Source organism: Aedes aegypti, chromosome 2 (assembly GCF_002204515.2).
Source record: "Aedes aegypti strain LVP_AGWG chromosome 2, AaegL5.0 Primary Assembly, whole genome shotgun sequence".
NCBI classification, from domain to species: domain Eukaryota; kingdom Metazoa; phylum Arthropoda; class Insecta; order Diptera; family Culicidae; genus Aedes; species Aedes aegypti.
The window spans coordinates 201,468,922-201,488,647 of record NC_035108.1 but is presented as its reverse complement, the minus strand read 5'-3'; the positions used below and the strand labels follow the sequence as shown (position 1 = coordinate 201,488,647).

General features: G+C 41.7%; 1 protein-coding gene across 6 annotated transcripts in view; it reads left to right on the top strand.

Annotated features, from left to right (window-relative positions):
• Positions 1-19,726, top strand: part of LOC5579195 (CUGBP Elav-like family member 4) — a 599,629-nt gene that overhangs the window by 523,822 nt on the left and 56,081 nt on the right. For 4 of the 6 annotated variants that reach the window (XM_021843727.1, XM_021843722.1, XM_021843724.1 and 1 more), the window contains 3 exons: positions 15,723-15,963; positions 17,820-17,966; positions 18,042-18,152. In XM_021843727.1, the coding sequence (XP_021699419.1) occupies positions 15,723-15,963; positions 17,820-17,966; positions 18,042-18,152 (499 nt within the window). The remainder of the gene's footprint in view (positions 1-15,722; positions 15,964-17,819; positions 17,967-18,041; positions 18,153-19,726) is intronic. The other 2 variants (XM_021843723.1, XM_021843725.1) reach the window with 1 other exon arrangement.

Below are 19,726 nucleotides of genomic sequence, written 5' to 3'. Positions count from 1 at the left end.
AGGTCATAGTGTATTTAGTTTCAAGTAGGTGAATGCCACAAAGGATACGATAATGATGTGAGATTCTTTGAAATGCACCCAACCAGCGGCTGCAAGATTTTAATACAATTTTGCGTGAAAACTTCACATACATTGCATAAAATTGTAACACATGTAACGCTATCATAGATTTTTTTGGTTTGAAATCTTACATGTTCTGTATCGAAACCTTACTTTTCCTGTAAATGCAACGTTATTTTACAAAAAATGTATTAGCTCTTATTTTGGATGTAAATATATCGCATAGAGCTCAACTTAAAAATCTTTCTTTATCTTCCACTATTTCATAAAAATTTTAAACAACGAGCCCAGTAAGAGTGAAAATGCTTTACAAGATCAAAACAGAGTAATGCTCTTTTTGTTTAGCTTTATATAATTGTATAATTTATTTACGTTTCTACTATCTTTATAAAGTTTCATATACAATAAAGAAATCCAATGATTTCCAATTTTTTTTAGCATGCTCAGATTGATGAGTTGTAGTATGTTAACTCTAAATTTTTATAACGTTATATCAATAACTGAAGTCGATGAAAAACGGCATACCACGATGGGCTGGTCATATTGTGTGATTGTAGGAAGAAATTATGCCCAATTTGAAATGTCTAATAATTATTTTATGTTCAAGATATGTCAAATTGTTTTTATCCGTTGAAATTCATCAAAATTAGTGTAACTCTAATATTCTTCTATGGATCCATACATGGGGAAAGATCAAAAATACAAAAATCGACTTTTTTCAATTTTTTGCCGATAAAAGATTTTTTAATATGCCGCAAACTTTTTTTGACTACCAAGGCAAACTTTAAGTGAAAAAAGATATGAGGTTCATGCTAGTTCGATAATATTTGTGTTCCAGCACACCGTGCCTGGGCAGTGCGTCAAGAAAGCCCGAGCAGTCGTCAGTTGTTTTCCCTCTCGGGTCGCGCGCCTATTTTCTCTGAGTGCTTTGATATAGCCGAGCTAACGAGTGAAGCTGAAAATGGATTTTTGCTGCTCAAGAATGACGGATCAATTGGTGAGCTCGTTTCATGCTACTATTTCTAATCTATTAAATATGTATGACTGCACCTTTAATCGTTGCAACGGTAAAACGTAAATATGATTTTTCAACAAACTTTGAAAGGTTCGTCACTGTGAGTGTCGACATACACTCGAGTCTACGAGTGTAGACTTGCGAGAGGTTCACTTTATTCAACAAACTTTGAAAGGTTCGTCACGTCAAGTATCGGCATAATTTTTCTCTACATAGATATTGTTCATATCATATGAAAATATTATATTTACATATAAGCATTATATCTCACCAATAATTATTTATCATGGTCTAATCGCTTATCAAAGTGAATCCTGTAACGCAACGATCCTCCCCATTAACAAACATCCCCCCAATCCCACCTGACTGCAAGGACATGGCCGGCGCCGTTATTGACCATGTATAAATGGAGGCACTGAATTATGCACACTGAAGAAGATTATGGCCAATCCCTGCCGATCTTATAGTTGATTCTTTGTGCATTTTCACTGACTTCGGTCAATCACGGAATAGCAACCATTGATATGTGTAGTCAGTCTAAGCTAAGCTAAGCTTAGCTGTGCGTGAACGTTGCATTCTTCGTCTAGCCCAGAGGCAGATTGCTCGAAGATTTGCAATTGTTTCATCGCCGTCGAAGCGCGCTGTTTTCCAACCTCGAGCTTGGGTCGAGTTACATCGCGCTGCCTTCCGCTAGCCTGGTATTATACTATAGCAAATCGATTGATGATCATTATGAGTATAAGCGTCATCAACGCGCCAGTTCATAATACCAAAAAGGTTAGGACTACAAAACGTCACGTCGATAATCGATTCTGCACCTTTTCTGCGGAAATTCTCACTGTACCCACATTTGCCAGCTCTACATTTAATGCGGCCAGGAATTCCAACAATAGTTGGCCTCCTGGGTCGGTGCAGCGGCTACCTTACTCCACTGCCCATGCATTATATCTGTACTTGGGTGTCGCCAGGTGTGTTTGCGGATATTCTTGCGTGCGAGGGGCCCAGATAGCCGTAGCGGTAAACACGCAGCTATTCAGAATGACCATGCTGAGGGTCGTGGGTTCGAATCCCACTGGTCGAGGATCTTTTCGTAAAGGAAATTTTCTCGATTCCCAGGGCATAGAGTATCTTCGTACCTGCCACACGATATACACATGCAAAAATGGTCAATCGGCAAAGAAAGCTCTCAGTTAAAAACTGTGGAAGTGCTCATAAGAACGCTAATCTGAGAAGCAGGCTTTGTCCCAATTGGGACGTAACGCCAGAAAGAAGAAGAAGAAGCGTGCGAGGTAGGTACTGCTGATTGCTAGAGGGAGCATCGAAAGTTACAAACCGCAGGCCATTATCATGGGTAACGGAATGGCGTAGCAGGCCTTATCTAAATATATCAGGCTCTCATAGAACTCGTCCTCCATGTTATCGGGCTTATCATTTGTTGGCGCATATATGATGATAAGGCTGTAGTTCAAAAACTTATCCTTCATTCTTAACACACAGATTCCGTCGTTTACCAATTTCCACCGATTAACTCGCTTCAACAGCTTCCCAATTACTATGAAGTCAACTCCACGTTCTGCTCTGTCGCCGTCGCTTCAGTAGATGTGGTACTTGAATGAAGTGTGGGCGATGGCGATGGGCGTTCACGCCGACATTTCGCAGCTCACGATCCAGAAGCCCAACACTCGCGGGTTCATTCATAGTTCTTACGTTCCAAGATCCGACTATCCAATCGTTGGCCTTTATTCGTTGCCGAGCCGTTGTTGCCGTAAAATCAATCCGCTTGCTCTACTTTTGTCTTTTTTGGAAGGAGAATAGTCTTCGATAGGCCACCTAATCAGGGTTGTGCTACCTACATTGTGCTAGAGGGGCTGCCTTTTCGGTTCCGACAAGATCAGCATTGTCCACTTGTTCTTTACATGATCAGCACGGTCGTAGCCATCACAACCATCCACCTCTATCAGGGCGTTGGACCTGTAGCTCCGGTTCTCAATAGTTGCATTATAGTTCAGTTCGAGATCTTTCGATGGAAGTCCGGGGTAGCACATTTGACATTCAGCTGCTGGATTCCAGAACAGACGCTGTTTGAGCCGTGTTGCGGCGTGCAACTGGGACTTTGGCTCGGGTGAGCGGGAACGGAAAGATCTGTTGATCTTCCGTCCACCTGTTGCCGGGAGCAACAGGGCACAGGACCGATAGCTCGACTGGAGGGGGGCTCTTGCAACTCTAGCCTTCAAAAAGGCTGATTGGCTTCCACTGGTGGAGGGAAAGGCGGTTTGGTAACTTTAACTTAAACTTCTATATTATTCCTCTTGATGTTTACAGAATGGTGGTTGAAAGAAAACTGAATAATCTCCTTGCGCATGCAAGCTCCCTTTATAGGTGGCAGGTAGCCAAAGGCGTTGCATGCACAACGTTGTGGAGACGAGGGTGGAAAATTCCACTGCCTGTTATTTACTACATACTGGATGCTGCAATCGGTCTGCTAACTGGTGTCTGTTGTGGTGGTGGTAGTGGAAACTCTTTTGGGTGCTGCTTCACGCTGTACATAGCTGGATGGTTGGTCGGCTTGACTGCGTACAGGTACATGTTTGATCATGTCGCTCGAATGGATGGGGTGCAAGGCAAAACTAACGACGTGGTGTGTGTGTGTGTTATTTGGGTGGTTGTTAGTGGTCGGGATGAGAGGCCGAAATACTCGCGGCGGCTCGAGGTTACATGGGACAGGGGTGGGAAGGACTCACAGCTCAAAACTTCGCGTTGGCGCGAACATACTCCCCGGCCAAAATGGAAAAGGGAAGTTGCATTGATAGTAAGGACGAACATGATTGCAAAAAGTGAACTCAGGAACTCAACTCTAAAGGACTGTCAGGGTGGAAACAATAGCTTACTACGTATTAACAAATAAGCTCAAAGGGATGGAAGGAACTACGGACTGATTTGCGGAAGGAACTGCTTGTTTCACAGGAGATGACAAAAATGGAATCATCAACTGGTGACACACTTGAGGCAGAAGAAACTCTTCACAATTCTGGAATAGGTCAACTTTGGTGGCTGTATGTCACAAAGGGAAATAATCGAGATAAAAGGGAATTGTACTTAAGGCACTGCAAGGAGCCTTTAATTACACAAAGGGCACAGGTGTTGAAGAAAACATTGGTGGGCACGGTATCATACATCATACAACTTGGTAGGAAAAGATTCAACGATAAAAAAACTCAATGGGAGGAAAATTCACTTGGACTCACGGATCACAATAATCATATCTTGGAATTTGGAATTAATGGGCAAACACTTCACAGGGATTCGTATGTTACTTGTTGCAATACTAGACACTCATATTAGGATAAGGAATCAACATAAGGGAAACAAACTCGGTAAGGCACAAAACTTGAAAGATCGTTTGATGGAATTATCATTTCTTGTGGGACTCGTCAAGTGGACTGTATTGTGGGTGGAAATCTTACATGGATACACATCTTACTCAATGGAACAAAACTTCAAGTTGGCAATGGAAACTCAACAACACTAATGTTTCTATGGGATTCTTCAAAGGTGGACTGGGGAAACCACTTTGAGCCAGGATAGGAATAGGCACACACCACAAATCGAAAGCTTGCTTAGCACTTGATGAACATCTTTGAGTGGATGCGCTCGGGACACGCACTCCGGGATGACTTCGCTGGCTCGACGTCGCATGGGGGCTTCATCTGGTGGTTTCTCCGGCCTGGACTTGGTAAGGGGTTGCTTGGAATCACCAGTCGGGTTGACCGGCGGCATCATCTTCTTGGTCAATCTCTGGTTTCGGGCTTCGCTTAATACCGGACGTTTTCCGGTGGGCATCGGGGTTGACTCCTTTACCGGATGGATTCCGGCTGTTGTTAGGAATGGCATTGCTATCGGTGGAATCGTGGTTGAACACCGCAACCACTTGGATACCGCATGGCTTCCGGTTGACACTGGACACGGGTGCTTTGCTGTACATATCTCGCTCATCTTCAGGATTGGCTTGCTGATCGGAGGGATGCTGGCTGACATCTGAATCGGCTTGAATCTCGCAGGCATTTCTGTAGACGGCATGGCTAGCTTGGATACCGGAGGGATACCGGTCACACCTGGAGGCTTGGGAACCGGAGGAGGGATACCGGTCACATCTGGAGGCTTCTCTGGTGCCGGATGGGATCCGACACTAGGCGGGAATTGTTTCAGAACCGAACAAGGACCGGTCGCACAAGATGGCTGCTCACGAATCAGATGGATGCTGGCCAAACATTGGAACTTCTTGGCCACCAAATGGAACACGCTTGCAGCTGGAAATCTCTGGGACACCGGCTGGTATCCGATTACACTGGACGGCTGCTTCATTACCGGAGGGAATCCGTCCACATCCGGGAACACACGCTGGAAAGGCTTCACTACCGAATTGGATTCGGTCAAGTTGGAGGAATGCTTCAATTCCGGAATGGATCCGGCCACACACGGGAATCGCTGCGGCGTTGGATGGAATCCGGTCAATCGGAATGACTGCTTCGGCGCTGGACTGAAACACAATCTGATCGCACTCGGGAACTTGATGGGAATTGTGCGGAATCCACCCACACAAGGGAACCGCTGGAGCACCGGACGGAAACCGGTTGCGCACTGGAACGACTGGGAACTTGCTGCTGGATTCTGGAGTATCTTGGGCACGTCAGTTGGCATCGATGCCAACCTGGGCGGTGGATGGAAACCGGGTGGCATAAGAAACGACTTCGGTAACGCTCCACATTCGGAAGCTCTCTGGAACGGCGTCGGTATCGGATGGGTTCCAACCAGGTTGATTGAAACTGGAATCGGGTTCGTCGCTTCCCAGGATGGAATGTTGTTCACGTTGTTGACAAATTGGGTTGATGCATTGCCGACATGGAATTCCTCTGGGTTGGTCTTTGCTGGATTAGCAGAATACTCACTCTGCTTGCACGGAGGATTGGGCTCGTCTTCGTAGGCAACGGTTGTCACATCTTCACACGTCGTTGGCATTTTTCCACTGTGGGTGGAATCTTCTTCACGATGGCACTTCTGAGCTATTGGAGCAACAGAAGGCGGGACAATCGGCATTGGTGCCGACTTGCTCTTGATGACCTCGGCGAGATCACCCTCGGAACGGACCAGGGCTGCTCCACACACAGGATTTAACTTCATGGCTGAAGTTTCAGCGCTTGGTGGCTGCAAGGAGTGGATTGGGTTGATGGCAAACTGGCTCACCTTCAACTCGTTCGCTTGGGCTGGGAACAGCTGCTCTGGGGACAACTCTTTCGGTGGCGACGTGTTTGGCTTCTCCATCACGTCTGGAATCGGAACGGACTGTTCCGTCGGTGGATTCGGTGATCGGCTTCGTATGATCGGGGTGCGCCAGCGTGGCGCAGTGGTCGCAGCGAAATAGTCGTATGATAACGCTCGACTGTGCTGGTACTTGTTACCGGTGGTCGGAAAGGATAGCAACAACGTTTCCACCAGTAAGCAGGCATCAAAATGGAGGTCCTCGAAGCGCTCATAATTCTCGTCAAGATCTGCATACCGCTCGGCTGGAAATGCAGACAGCAACTCGCCATACACTCTCTGGTATTCTCGATACAGGAACTGGAGCTCACTTCCATAAAGCTTCACTCGTGCAAAGCTTGTTCGGTTGGTACCAGCCCTGTCAACCAACTGCTCCTGGAGTCGCTTCACTTTTGCCTCGACGAGGCTACGTTGGGCGAACAGCCTTTTCACTTCGGCCATTCTGGAACCACTTCACACGCGCGCGACTTACTTTCGGGGTGGAAATGATTCGGACTTCGGGACTTTTTCACTGTCTCTGTTCACTTCACTTAGGGAATTTCGTCTCCTCTACGCCAATGGAAACCAGGAATATTCTTTTCGCTCTTGTGTCGAGCTACCGGGCAGGAACAACAGCAATCCTTTGGTAGGAAAGCTGATTGCTATCGGCGATAGCAATTGGAATGGATTTGTCTCAATCTGTTGATTGACGACTGACTCTGCTGCTGTTGCAGCCTTCAAGGAACTGGATCCTCTATCCGGCTCGAAGGACCAAATGTTGCGGCGTGCAACTGGGACTTTGGCTCGGGTGAGCGGGAACGGAAAGATCTGTTGATCTTCCGTCCACCTGTTGCCGGGAGCAACAGGGCACAGGACCGATAGCTCGACTGGAGGGGGGCTCTTGCAACTCTAGCCTTCAAAAAGGCTGATTGGCTTCCACTGGTGGAGGGAAAGGCGGTTTGGTAACTTTAACTTAAACTTCTATATTATTCCTCTTGATGTTTACAGAATGGTGGTTGAAAGAAAACTGAATAATCTCCTTGCGCATGCAAGCTCCCTTTATAGGTGGCAGGTAGCCAAAGGCGTTGCATGCACAACGTTGTGGAGACGAGGGTGGAAAATTCCACTGCCTGTTATTTACTACATACTGGATGCTGCAATCGGTCTGCTAACTGGTGTCTGTTGTGGTGGTGGTAGTGGAAACTCTTTTGGGTGCTGCTTCACGCTGTACATAGCTGGATGGTTGGTCGGCTTGACTGCGTACAGGTACATGTTTGATCATGTCGCTCGAATGGATGGGGTGCAAGGCAAAACTAACGACGTGGTGTGTGTGTGTGTTATTTGGGTGGTTGTTAGTGGTCGGGAAGAGAGGCCGAAATACTCGCGGCGGCTCGAGGTTACATGGGACAGGGGTGGGAAGGACTCACAGCTCAAAACTTCGCGTTGGCGCGAACAAGCCGCTTTTCTTTGGTAAGCAGATGTCGAGACACTCGGTTTAACTGTAAATGCATGTGGTAGGGGCTTGTGGGACTCACCACCAGTTACAGATTACAGTTCTTCAAATCTGCAAAGAATATAGTTAACATTGAGATGTTCCCTTGATTAAGCACAAGCATCAATGCTTTGAGTTTTCATAAACGAAGGTTTCAGAGCAATAAGCACAGTAAAATATGATTTAGGAATTGTGCGAGGGACTTTGTGGGATGTCGAGAAGCTCTATAAATTTCCACACCAAAAAGCTTCATCCACCTGTTAGGTGAGTCAGCATTATTCTTTCTTGCTCCCCTCCAATTAGTCAGCAGCCTTTCAAAGTCACCAAAGCCGGAGATTTGTGGTAAACGAAGGAAATAGAAATTCCTGCCGGGTTCAATCAAATCCATCAGGTGTGCTTTTCGGGTTAACAGCAACACAATAGGCAGCGTTTTAGGCCGGACAAAGGCGAAACAGAGTGACGTAGAGTTGACAGCTTCATTGAAACTGAGCCGAAACGGGTGAAAAAAAAAAGTTTCGTCGCATGCAACAGTTTGTGCAGAGACAGAAACTGTTCGGTCGTTGTTAAAAGTTAGATCCTTGATGGGGAGGACCAAGGGAGGGAACGGCGGATGAGTGGTCGGTCAAAACATGGGACGAAGCCTACACAAAGCATAAGCATCAGCAGTAGGGTGTCCCAGAAAAATTAAATGTCCAAAAAGTTATCTTATAATGAAAGATATGCTCACTTATAGAAATTTTGAGTACTACGTACTACAAAAATGCTTAAAAATAAGCGCATCTCTCGTACAAGGGTTGAGCATTATGGCTCTTTGAACAATGTTATTTTTGGGCCCTCCTAATCAGCAGAGCCGGCCGGAGCAAGTGGAGCGAAGCGAACAGAAAGAGGAAAAACATTTCCATTTGGCCGCCGGAACTACCGCTTTTATAGTCATAGTTTTTCCTCGGCACGTTCCCTCCGCTCGCCGTTTCGTTCCTGCTGCAGCCAGATTCGCTTTTTGATTTTATGCTGGCTGTTGTAGTGTTGAAATTCGTTCCTGCTTTTTTTTGTTCATGGTATTATGCGGGCAGAATGGGGTGAAGCAACACGTTAGTTGAGCGCTACAAGTGCCCCGAGCTAATGGTCTCTGGCCTCCTGCCTCTCATTCCGCTGATGACTGTGTGCATATTTATGTGCGGGCTTGTTTCGTTTAGTTCGTGTTCCGGACTCCGGTTGGGGCTTAAAGGCGGGAGGATTTTCATGTTGGTTGCATAAAACGGTCTCAACAGGTGGATCGGGATATTATAGAGCCATTTGAAGGCTTGCTTTTGGTAGAGCACTTTTTCTGGGTCGATGGCGCCGAGCGGGGATGGGCTGAGAGGTGCAAGCAGGATGTGAAACTCATTTCGGGAGATAATAAGAGGATTTTTTGTGCTTTTAAACTTAATTAGAGATAATTGAGGACGGACATAGTTTTTCGCATAAAGTTTCTGATTCTAGTTATAGAAGTTTATGAGTTTCATACAGATAAAATTATTGCGGGATAAGTTTGCGAAATGGTTTTCTAGCTTTTTCCAAACCATCAAAAATTACGCTATAGGAATACTTGTAGGGTAATCTAGGACTACCAAACTATTCTGAAGTTATAGCCTTTTGAATCTACAAGTCAATTGTAATTCATATTCAATCCTTGCATGCAGTAGACATCCGTTTATGCCTATAGTATGTGCAAATAATAAAAATAGACGTTCACTATGTTAGTTAGATGTTTCAAATTATTCAAATGTCTGTAAAAAAATGTTGAAGTTATTCCCCAAAATTATACTTTGAAGAATACTCTACGTGATGAGTGACTAGGAAGATTTTAGTAGGAAAATTCTTTTAGAAAAAATAAATCAATGAAAGCATTACAGAATTGAAGCCTTTGGTACCTATAAGCTATACTGAAATGGCTGCTTGCATAACTCATGAGGTTAACATTGGTTGATGTCCACATATTTCAAAATAAAGTATTGAAATCATATAGGTTTTGAAATCATATATGCAAACTGCTTCGGTTATTGCTTCTGTCTAGTAAGCAGAATATCATGAATTCAATCCCCGTCCCTTTCCTCGTACTTTGTAGTTGTATCTATTTATAACTTGGTTTTTTTCCATTCCTAATCTACCACACTTAATATATTCGGTGATAGCAATCGCTAGAACCAAAGACGGATAAGAAATCATTTCCCTACGTTTCGATTCTTTTATTAGTATAGCACGCTTTCCTTACGCCTGCTAATCAAAGCAGGCCTTAATTTCAAAAAATACCTGATCTTCAAAATACCTATACACTCTCGCATGAACTTGCGTAGAAGCAGGGGTCTATCTGATCTACATTGGGTTAGCTATAAATGCAACATCAATTCCTTCCCCTTCTCGTCATTCGTCAGCATCCTGACGAGGCAGGCGCCATTTTTGCCTAACATAGAAGATCACTAGCATTTACACAGATAACTCTCCATAACTCGATATTGAGGCGACCATCGAGTTAGGGAGATATCGAGTTATAGAACATAAAACCAGTGCCATTTTTAAAGAGTTTCCTCCAGAAATTTTCCCATAAACCCTCTTTGAGGATTTCATTAGGAAAATATCTACAAAAAATCTTGGTTTTATCCAGGAATTCTTCTAGGGATCGTACAAAATTACTCCTGTTTTTTCTTCAATGATTTCTGCAAGCATACTTGCAGAAATTTCCCCAGGTAGACCTATCGAGATCCCTCTGAGAAAAACTCCGGAGATGTTTCTAGGGATTTCTTTAGAGGTTCCGCCAGGAATACCTCCAGAGATTTTACCAGAAATGACCTCAAGATATTCTTTCCAGAATTATCCCAGGGATTTCTCCAAGAAAATCGCTTCATGGATCACTCCATAGTTTTTTCCAAGTAATCTTTCAGGAATTACTCGAGAAATTTTTACAGAGATTCGTTATTGTCCTACGAAAATTCTTGTACAAATTCCTCTAGAGATTCGCTTATGGGTTCTTCTAAGGATTCAATCAGAAATTATCATAAGAGTGCCTCCAAGGGGTTTCTCCAAGAATTTGTCCAGGAATTGCTCGAGGAACTCCTATACTGATGAAGTTTTCAAAATGCCTCTGGATAAATTCCTGGAGGAATCGGCGGAAAAATTTGTTGAGCCATCCCTGAAGGAACCTCTAGAGAAACAAATATGAAGAAATCCTCAGAGTAATCCCTAGTGATCCGTATCCCTCTAGAAACAAATATGGAGAAATATCTGTAGTATCACACGAAGTAATCCTTAGAGTAATATCTGGAATACCTTCTGTGAGAATTCCTTGCAGAGATATTTCTGGATAAATCCACAGATAATCCTTGGAGGAATCGAAAGAAAAAATTATGGAGAAATCGCTAAAGAATTCCATGAAGGGATATTCCTAGAGGAATCTCGGTAAAGATTTGCCTAATGTAATCCCAGAAGAAATTCTTAGAGTATTTTCTGCTAAAATTAATGTAGGATGATTTCTAGAAGAATTCTCAAAGGAATCCCCGGAGAAATACTAAAGAGGTGGTCAGAACGAATCTCTGAAAGAATTTCTGAGGGAATCCCTTGGAGATTGCCTGAAAAATTCATTGGAGTAATTCACGTTTTGACAAAGAAAGTTCGCAGTTATTAATAAAAGGAACGCGCATAGAATATTTCTTTGCAGAAGGCAAGCTCTGTCCCAGTTACGTCCAAACTTCTGAAAAACACTCGATGAAAATTACTTGGTAAAAGAAGGGAAAATTTATTTTCAAAATATTAAAAGCTCTTATCCATAGATCTATTATTGCAACATACTGCAAAAATAGCCTAAGTACGAGAGCAGGTTATATCTTCTCACAACATAACTCAAACGAACAACACATTTTTGAAAAAAAAAAATATTGGTGGCATAACTTTTGAACGATGCAATATAAATTTTAATTTTGAAAGTGTACATCAAAAACACTGTCTAATATCAAAAGAAGGAAAAATTTGTGATTGAAATAAATTATTTTCCAGCATATCTCGAAAGGAGATCTTGTGTTTGAAAAAAAAGGGGATAAATATTGGCAGATTCTAAAGCAACTATCATTCCAAAAAATAAAAATGGTGAACATTTAGCTTAACTAAATAATAACATTTAAAAAAGTGTAAATATAATGAACAGCCCATTATTAAAAGAAGGCAAAATTAATGATTAAACCATCAGAAGCCTGGACGCCAAAAGTTATTGCGGCATAATAAAACGAATTATAATTGCGTTAAGAATCATCGAAGTGATTTTGCTACTTTTCCCTGAATGTCGTTTCTCCGAATGCCGGTTCCCCGAATGACCCTTTTCCCCAAAAAGTGGTGCAGTTTAAATAGGTGCTATAATAGCTTTCATAAGCAATGAAAAAAAGAAGGTTTTCTGTAATTTTCGGCTATACACATGTTGGCAAAAATTCTGAGGATGGTAAAACTTAAAAGAACCGCCAATTAAATAAAGAAGGATGCAAATCAGATGGCCATGAGTGCCACAAACTTTTCGGGGAAGTAGGCAATTCGGGGAAGCGGGATATTCGGGGAACTGGCATTCGGGAAACCGACGTTCTGGGAAAAGTAGCACAACCCATCGAAGTAACTGCAGTAATCGATTTCTCTTTTCGCTTATAACTTGAGCAGATTAATGGTATCGATTGTCGCCTTTTTGTTAGTTGGAAGCAAAAAAGTATCTTTAAAAATATAGCTCCAAAGAACAGCCAGTGTTTAGTAGAAGGTGAAATTTATTTAAATTTCAAATCAGTTTTTTTACATTTAATTATGGTTACATCATATTTAGAAAAAAAAATCTTTGAAAAAAGGGTAAATTTGTGGTATATATATCAAAAACTTCTGTGCAAAAATCTATTCCAATAGCAGAACTCAAAAAAAGAATTAATATTTGAAAGAAGGGTAATTTCTGGATAACTAATAAAATACTATTAGCAATAACATTCCTAATATGCTTTAGTTTGTTCAAGAGCATATGATTGTTGAACAAAGTGACATTTTGTATCAATTGATCCCACAACAATCCAGATGTCGTCAGAAAGATTCAATTGAATCGTAAAAACGAATGTCATCTTAAGAAATTTTGGTTTCAGACTCATTATGCCAAACGACTATTATGCCAAACGACTTTATGCCAAATGAGCATTATGCCAAACGGCTTTATGCCAAACGACTTTATGCCAAATGAACCACCGCCGTTTTGGCACAATTTATTTATTGAATTTCCTCCCCCAAGTTGAATGCTTGTACATTTCTCTTAACACTGCACATGCGATCTTGGGCGAGGCTTTGCCCATCTTTCTTACACAATTTTTCCTAGTTTTTGTTTGAAGCTTAATCGGTTTTGAATGTTTTCCCGCTTTTCTTCAACTTCTTCTTCATTATCATCCAAAGCTTTTCGATTGGACGAAATTCTGCTGTATTTGGCGGGTTTGCCTCCTTCGGGACCACATTAACGCCCTATGCTTCGTACCAATCCATTACAGGTTTGGCGTAATGGCACGAAGCGAGATCCAGCCAGAACAGCGTGGGACTACGGTGAGAGCGGAGGAAGGGCAGCAAACGCTTTTGCAAGCATTCCTCTCGATAAATCTGCCCGTTTATGGTGCCGGTTGTAACGAACAGTTTGCTGTACCTTCCGCGCTCGCAGATCACCTGCCACAACAGGTACTTCTACGAATTTGTCCATCTTTCTCTTCCGGAACTTTTCCTAAACCTCTATGCGGGACGAACCGACACAAAACTCGAGGCCGGGTTTTTTTTTTGGTGTCCGCCTTGATGTATGTCTCGTCGTCCATGACTTGACCAGTCACTCACGGTACAGATCCGCGCACGCAATTTGGCCATCGTGCTTTGCTTATCAACCTTCTTGACCTTAGTGGATTCCAAGACTTTTGCCGGTCCAGCTGTGCGACTGATCAGAATTATCGATCACCGCGCCCAAGATTTGCTGGCGTAGCTCTTCTTGCATCTTGAAAACTACTTGACAGATAGCGATAGCGCACGTAAACGTAACACTCTAAACTAGTATTACCCGAAATTTCTTTAATTTTTACCCACGCGATAAAAAGTTACACCCAAAACAAAGTGTCGCATTTTTTTTCGAGTCCAATTTTTATATCGGGAGGACAAACGTAATGCCACGCAAAATCTACGCGCAAATTGGAACCTTACAAATGGGCATTTTTCGCGTCAGCATGTATACTATTGTTGAACAATAGAATCTGAACAAAAACCTATAATTATGCATTATATATGCAGACATGATTATGTGAATATGTTTAGGGACGACGAACACCGTGGTCAAGCGGGGCGTTTTACCCTGCATAAAAATGCAAGTGTAATAAAGCAGGCATTTTTTTAATGACCTCAAAACCCCAGAAAAACAAAAATAAATGGCTGTTTCTACTATTTGATAAAAACATGTTTGTTTATTCGATCCTAATTAAAAAAGAGCATAAAATAATGTTTTTCACACTTTAAATTCTTTTTCTTAATATGGACAAATTACTCCCCCTGTTGACTATTTAAGATTTGGTCGATCTTTACAGTATTTTGGATGCTATCAAATAACCTTGAGGTCAAAACTTGAATGGATTTTGATGTGAATAATTAAAAATTGTTTTACTGTGATCAAAAGAGATAACTTTTGATAAATAAATATACTGACATATAAAAGAGAACAATTACGAAATGTAAATAAAAAAAATACATTCTATGATAATGGTAGAAACTTCGTAATTACCGAATCAAAAGACAACAAATTAAAATTGGTTACGGTGGCAAAGCCCATTTTCTCATAATAAATCATACTAATCAAAATAATGCTTATCACCGCATGATGAAGCCTTACTATTTGTTAAACACGTTATGTAAATTGCCCAAAAAAAGGCCAGAACACTGTCTGCTACCCCCAAACAAAGCCATGGATTATCGTGCCATCGTATAATGGATTGTCCTGTTTTTGTCTGGACACTTTGTTAAACGCTATTAAATCGTAACCTGGAACACCGAAGTTGACCGGCCGGCAGCAACATCGTACCGAACAAAGAAACCAACCGAAAACTACAAAACCATAACTTCCATATTGGTTGGTTTGTTTGTGTGTAGTTTATGTTTGGTCTAGGAAAAACATATTCTTCCATGTTCAGCTCCACTACTCTTCCATGTTGGTGAATTCATTCTACCGCCACGATTAATCATCCCCGAAAAAAGTCGCTCCACCCTCTGCATGTCCCCGTGGAAAGGACCCGAACCGACCTTTTGCGTGTCTCTCTCACTCTCTCTGTTCCGAGCGAAAAAAGATGGCAAACGAATGCCAAATCATGGTATTCAAATTTAGTATCAGCATACTGTAGTATGGTTTTCACATTATAAAAATGATAAAAAAAAACAAAAATATAAAAAAAAATGAAAACTATTGAATAACAAGCCAAGCTTTGAACATTTTCAAGATATATTCATTATTACTCTTATAGTACTGCTAAATAAGAAAAAAACTTGTCTTAGGTTAATTCTGTTTTGGTCTTCAACGGCTCTCTACAAACCAATTATATGGCAAATAAAAAATAGATCACAGCTCAGGTGGTGTGTGATTTTCAAAGGCTTGTCATTTTTGTCTGGTCGGGATGTTGCAGCCTGCCCACCACAATCTCGTGTAATAATCATAAATGGATATAAATTATGTTGCGGTGTTTAGCCTCCACTTAAGCAGACGATGATTTATACGAGCGAATTAAAATCCGACCATACCCTCACTATGAATGATTTATATAATTAACGCGTGTGTCTTTTTTCTGTTTCCTATCAACTATTTTGCAGGGTGCGTCCTCTAGCTTAGTGGTAAAGTTTGCGGACACTGAGAAAGAGAGGCAACTCCGTCGTATGCAGCAAATGGCCGGTCATATGAACCTGCTGTCCCCGTTCGTCTTCAACCAGTTCGGACCGTACGGTGCCTACGCACAACAGCAACAAGCAGCACTGATGGCCGCGGCCACCGCACAAGGAACCTACATCAACCCGATGGCCGCCCTGGCAACACAAATACCTCATGCGTTGAACGGTAAGTGGCTACAGCTGGAATACCGAAATTCTACACTCTATTATAATGAATGCCATGGCCTCCAAAATAAAAATTGAATAGTGCATTATCCCGAATTTCCTATCTCCGAAGGCTGTTACCCGTAATCCACGATTATCCCCATGTGGTAATAGGACCAATGAAAAATATTGGGTAATGGCACTAGTATTCGTTAACCCTGAATTTCGACTAAATTCTGATTTATTCACTTGATATATGGGCCTTCCTTAGTCGAGTGGTTAGAGTCCGCGGCTACAATGCAAAGCAAGCCATGCTGAAGGTGTCTGGGTTCGAATCCCGGTCGGTCCAGGATCTTTCCGTAAAGAAAATTTTCTTGACTTCCCTGAGCATAGAGTATAATCGTACTTGCCTCACGATATACGAATGCGAAAATGGCAACTTTGGCAAAGAAAGCTTTCAGTTAATAACTGTGGAAGTGCTCATGAGAACACTACGCTGAGAAGCAGGCTCTATCCCAGTGAGCGTAATGCCAAGAAGAAAAAGAAGAAGATGCAAATGAAACAAATTTTGCCAAAGTTTGACCATGCATTAAATGACTGTTATTTTCCTAGACATTGTTCAGTCAGAGTGAACCAACCCAGTAAACACACCATCGTATATGGTGAGATATAAGAGTACACATGTGGAGGCGATATACGTACATCTTGCATTCAGCCTTATGGCACATGTATGTATATCGCCTCCACATTTGTACTCTTATGCGCTATCGTATACGAGTTTGTGTTTACTGGGAAATCACTGAACGGTGTTCTTTGGTTCAGTACGAGTGGGCCAAGTGCTCTTAGTCCATAAAAAAATGTTCTATTGGAGGTTTGGATTATGTCTTCCTATGATTATCATTTCACATTATATTGTTTGAAAGTAACACAATGATGTGTGGAAATATAGAACCAAATTTTTCACGACTTCAAAAATTGCAAAGTGTTTGACTTTGAGCCCATTTTTCTCAATGTAATAAAAATGTCACTTGGTCCACTCTGACTTAACGCTGACCAATTGATCAACTTCAGATAGCAATATCTGCAGTGTTTTTCATTCGATTGGTTTCATTTTTTTGTGAAGAACTACAAACTATATATATTTTTTAAAGCGTTATGTTATGTATAAACTATTCATTCAAAAATTACACATAGGTTGAAATTTTACAAAAAAAAAATGCACCAAGATAAAACAAATATGGAAAACCACGCGTCGAATAGTCTTGTTGTCTTTAGTGTTTTTGTTCCTTCTTACTCAAATAAAATAGCTGACGAAATTCTTGGAGACATGGATAAAAGAACCTTCGAAGAAATGTGCTTAACTGAGGAATCCTGTGTGGAATCCTTAGACAACATTTTAAGAATACTCGAACTGTACCACTAAGGTCGAACTTTTAGCCCACCTTACTCTACTCTACAAACGATTTGTCTCGATCACGTCTGCATTTATTTCAATAAACGATGGAGTTTGCCACCAATTTTTACAGTTTGAATGGAAACTAAAAATTACCTACCTGGGACCGGTTCCTTGCAAGCCCGATAATGATCCAAAATAAAGCCGAATATCACAGCTGATACAATAGCCTTATTTAGTTCTCACAAGTCATCCGTAGTTCAAAATAAAAAAAAACAAGTTGAGTTGGAGTCAGAATTTTTCCAAGGATAAATATTGACAAAAAAGAAGTTGTGGTCGTTAGACATCCGGACGATTCCATTGGAGCTGAAATAAAGGAAATCCAACAAATGCGCTGATACGGGATAACTTATTCTATATTAGAAACCCATGTGCATTTATTTCCTATCTGTGCTCTAGTAAACTTTTTCATTTCCTCCTTTTAGGTTCAGGACAACCCGTGAACGGTACCATCCCATCGCTACCCTCGCCAACGATGCCAACCTTCAACATGGCAGCACAAACGCCGAACGGGCAACCGGCCGGCTCCGAAGCGGTCTACACGAACGGAATCCCTCAAACCTACCCGGGGCGTAAGTAGTCCGCGGTCGTCCATCCGCCATATTCTGTACCATTGCCTCAAAAATCACAGTAATGTATTGATTTAGCCATTTACGTAGATGCGCTCCACCTGTCGATACCGGCCCAAGGACTTCCAAATGGGGACGCTGCCCTGCCGCATGCGGCGTATCCCGGCATCCAGCCCTATCCCGGTGTCGGTAAGTGCAAGTTTCACCCCTTTGTTAACCAAGTACTCCTAGTGCTAAGATTAGCTTTGTGCACCCTGGTTCTCGTACATATATACATATATTTTAAATAGCTGCAATAGAGCCGTGTTTTCCTCGTATTATACATATCTATTTTTTATCTTTCTGTTACGCGTCGTCGTCCGGTCGTTCATTGTTTATGTGTCGATGTTTATTATTGCTCTCTTTTCTACTATACATATATTTCTGTGAGTTTTCTCCAAAACCGAACCCGACCTGCCAAAGATACAATCGCTCTGTTTTTGTTACTTCGTTTAATCGCTCTATTTCGATTCGTTTTCGTTGTTCCAAGCTCTCTAGCTGTCTTTTAACTCCCCCGTTCTAATTCAATATCGATGTGGTTTTCCCTTTGTTAGTCGATAGAAATAAGGAAAAAAACAGCTCAAGGAGAAACGTTATTCGTTTCCAATTACTTTCCGTTTTTAATTACTGTCTAAATCTAAAAGGTTCCATTTCTCAATCCCCCTTACCAATTAAGGGTACGCGATATGCATTTATTCATGTCAGTTAAATTAGTTAAGACCAAATCAATCAAAGAAGGGTTTCTAGAAGAGAAAAAACAAGTAGGACTATCAGGGTATTGCATTGAGAAATATTCTTAAGAGCACTCATCAAATAAAATTCTGCTGTTGGAATTGTTTTGCCATGAGCGATGTTTTGCGTAAAAGTTACCAATGATAACAAAAATTGACTTATTGCGAGTAAATTTCCGCAAGTCAGTTTGAAGCAAATTAACTTTCTGCCCAGTGCATTGGAAAGACAAATATGAAAGCATATTTACCAAGCTGTTTCAAAAAATATGGTTGCAAAAGACGAAAAAAGTTGATGTTTTTTAAGCCTATGTATGGTGATAGATTCTTTTGAATTAGTATCACCTGTTTATCAATAATTTCAAATTGTTTTGATTATCTTGAATTTCTCAAATGAAACCTGGTCTAAAACAGGAATTGGGTATTACAAAACAGTGCTATTTTTCCTCAAATAGGTACCATTTCCTCCTTATATGTCATTTTATCCTGAACGGATCGTTGCCGTTTCCCCGAAAAAGTTGCCATTTTCACTCGCAATTTTGGTTAAGAAATTATGAAAAATAATCCAAAATTGTAGTTCGGTATATCTCAAATCTTGTTTCGTTTCGTTTGTTTTCAAAACATTCCGTTGAAATGTTATGAAGGCTCCGTGAAATTTCGTATGACATAATTTGAAATATCGTATACTCTTACCTCCCACTACCACTTTGGGGGGGGAGGGGGCATTGCATTTCACCCGAGATGACGAAGGCGACGTTTGTTGAACGAACGGAAAAACACAAAGCGAATAGATTGTCAGATAAAGCGTGCATTCAACTGTCCTCGCAGGCGAAGCGCTTGGACCTTCTCCCCAGTTCTTCGACGATTGTCCACCACTTCTACCTTCCACTAATCGATAGCAACGAATCGAGCTCGGAAATCATCACGTTCCCTTCTTAATTACTTTCGATATTTCGTTCTGGTATTATTTTTAGGTGCTTGTAGCTTGAATCCACC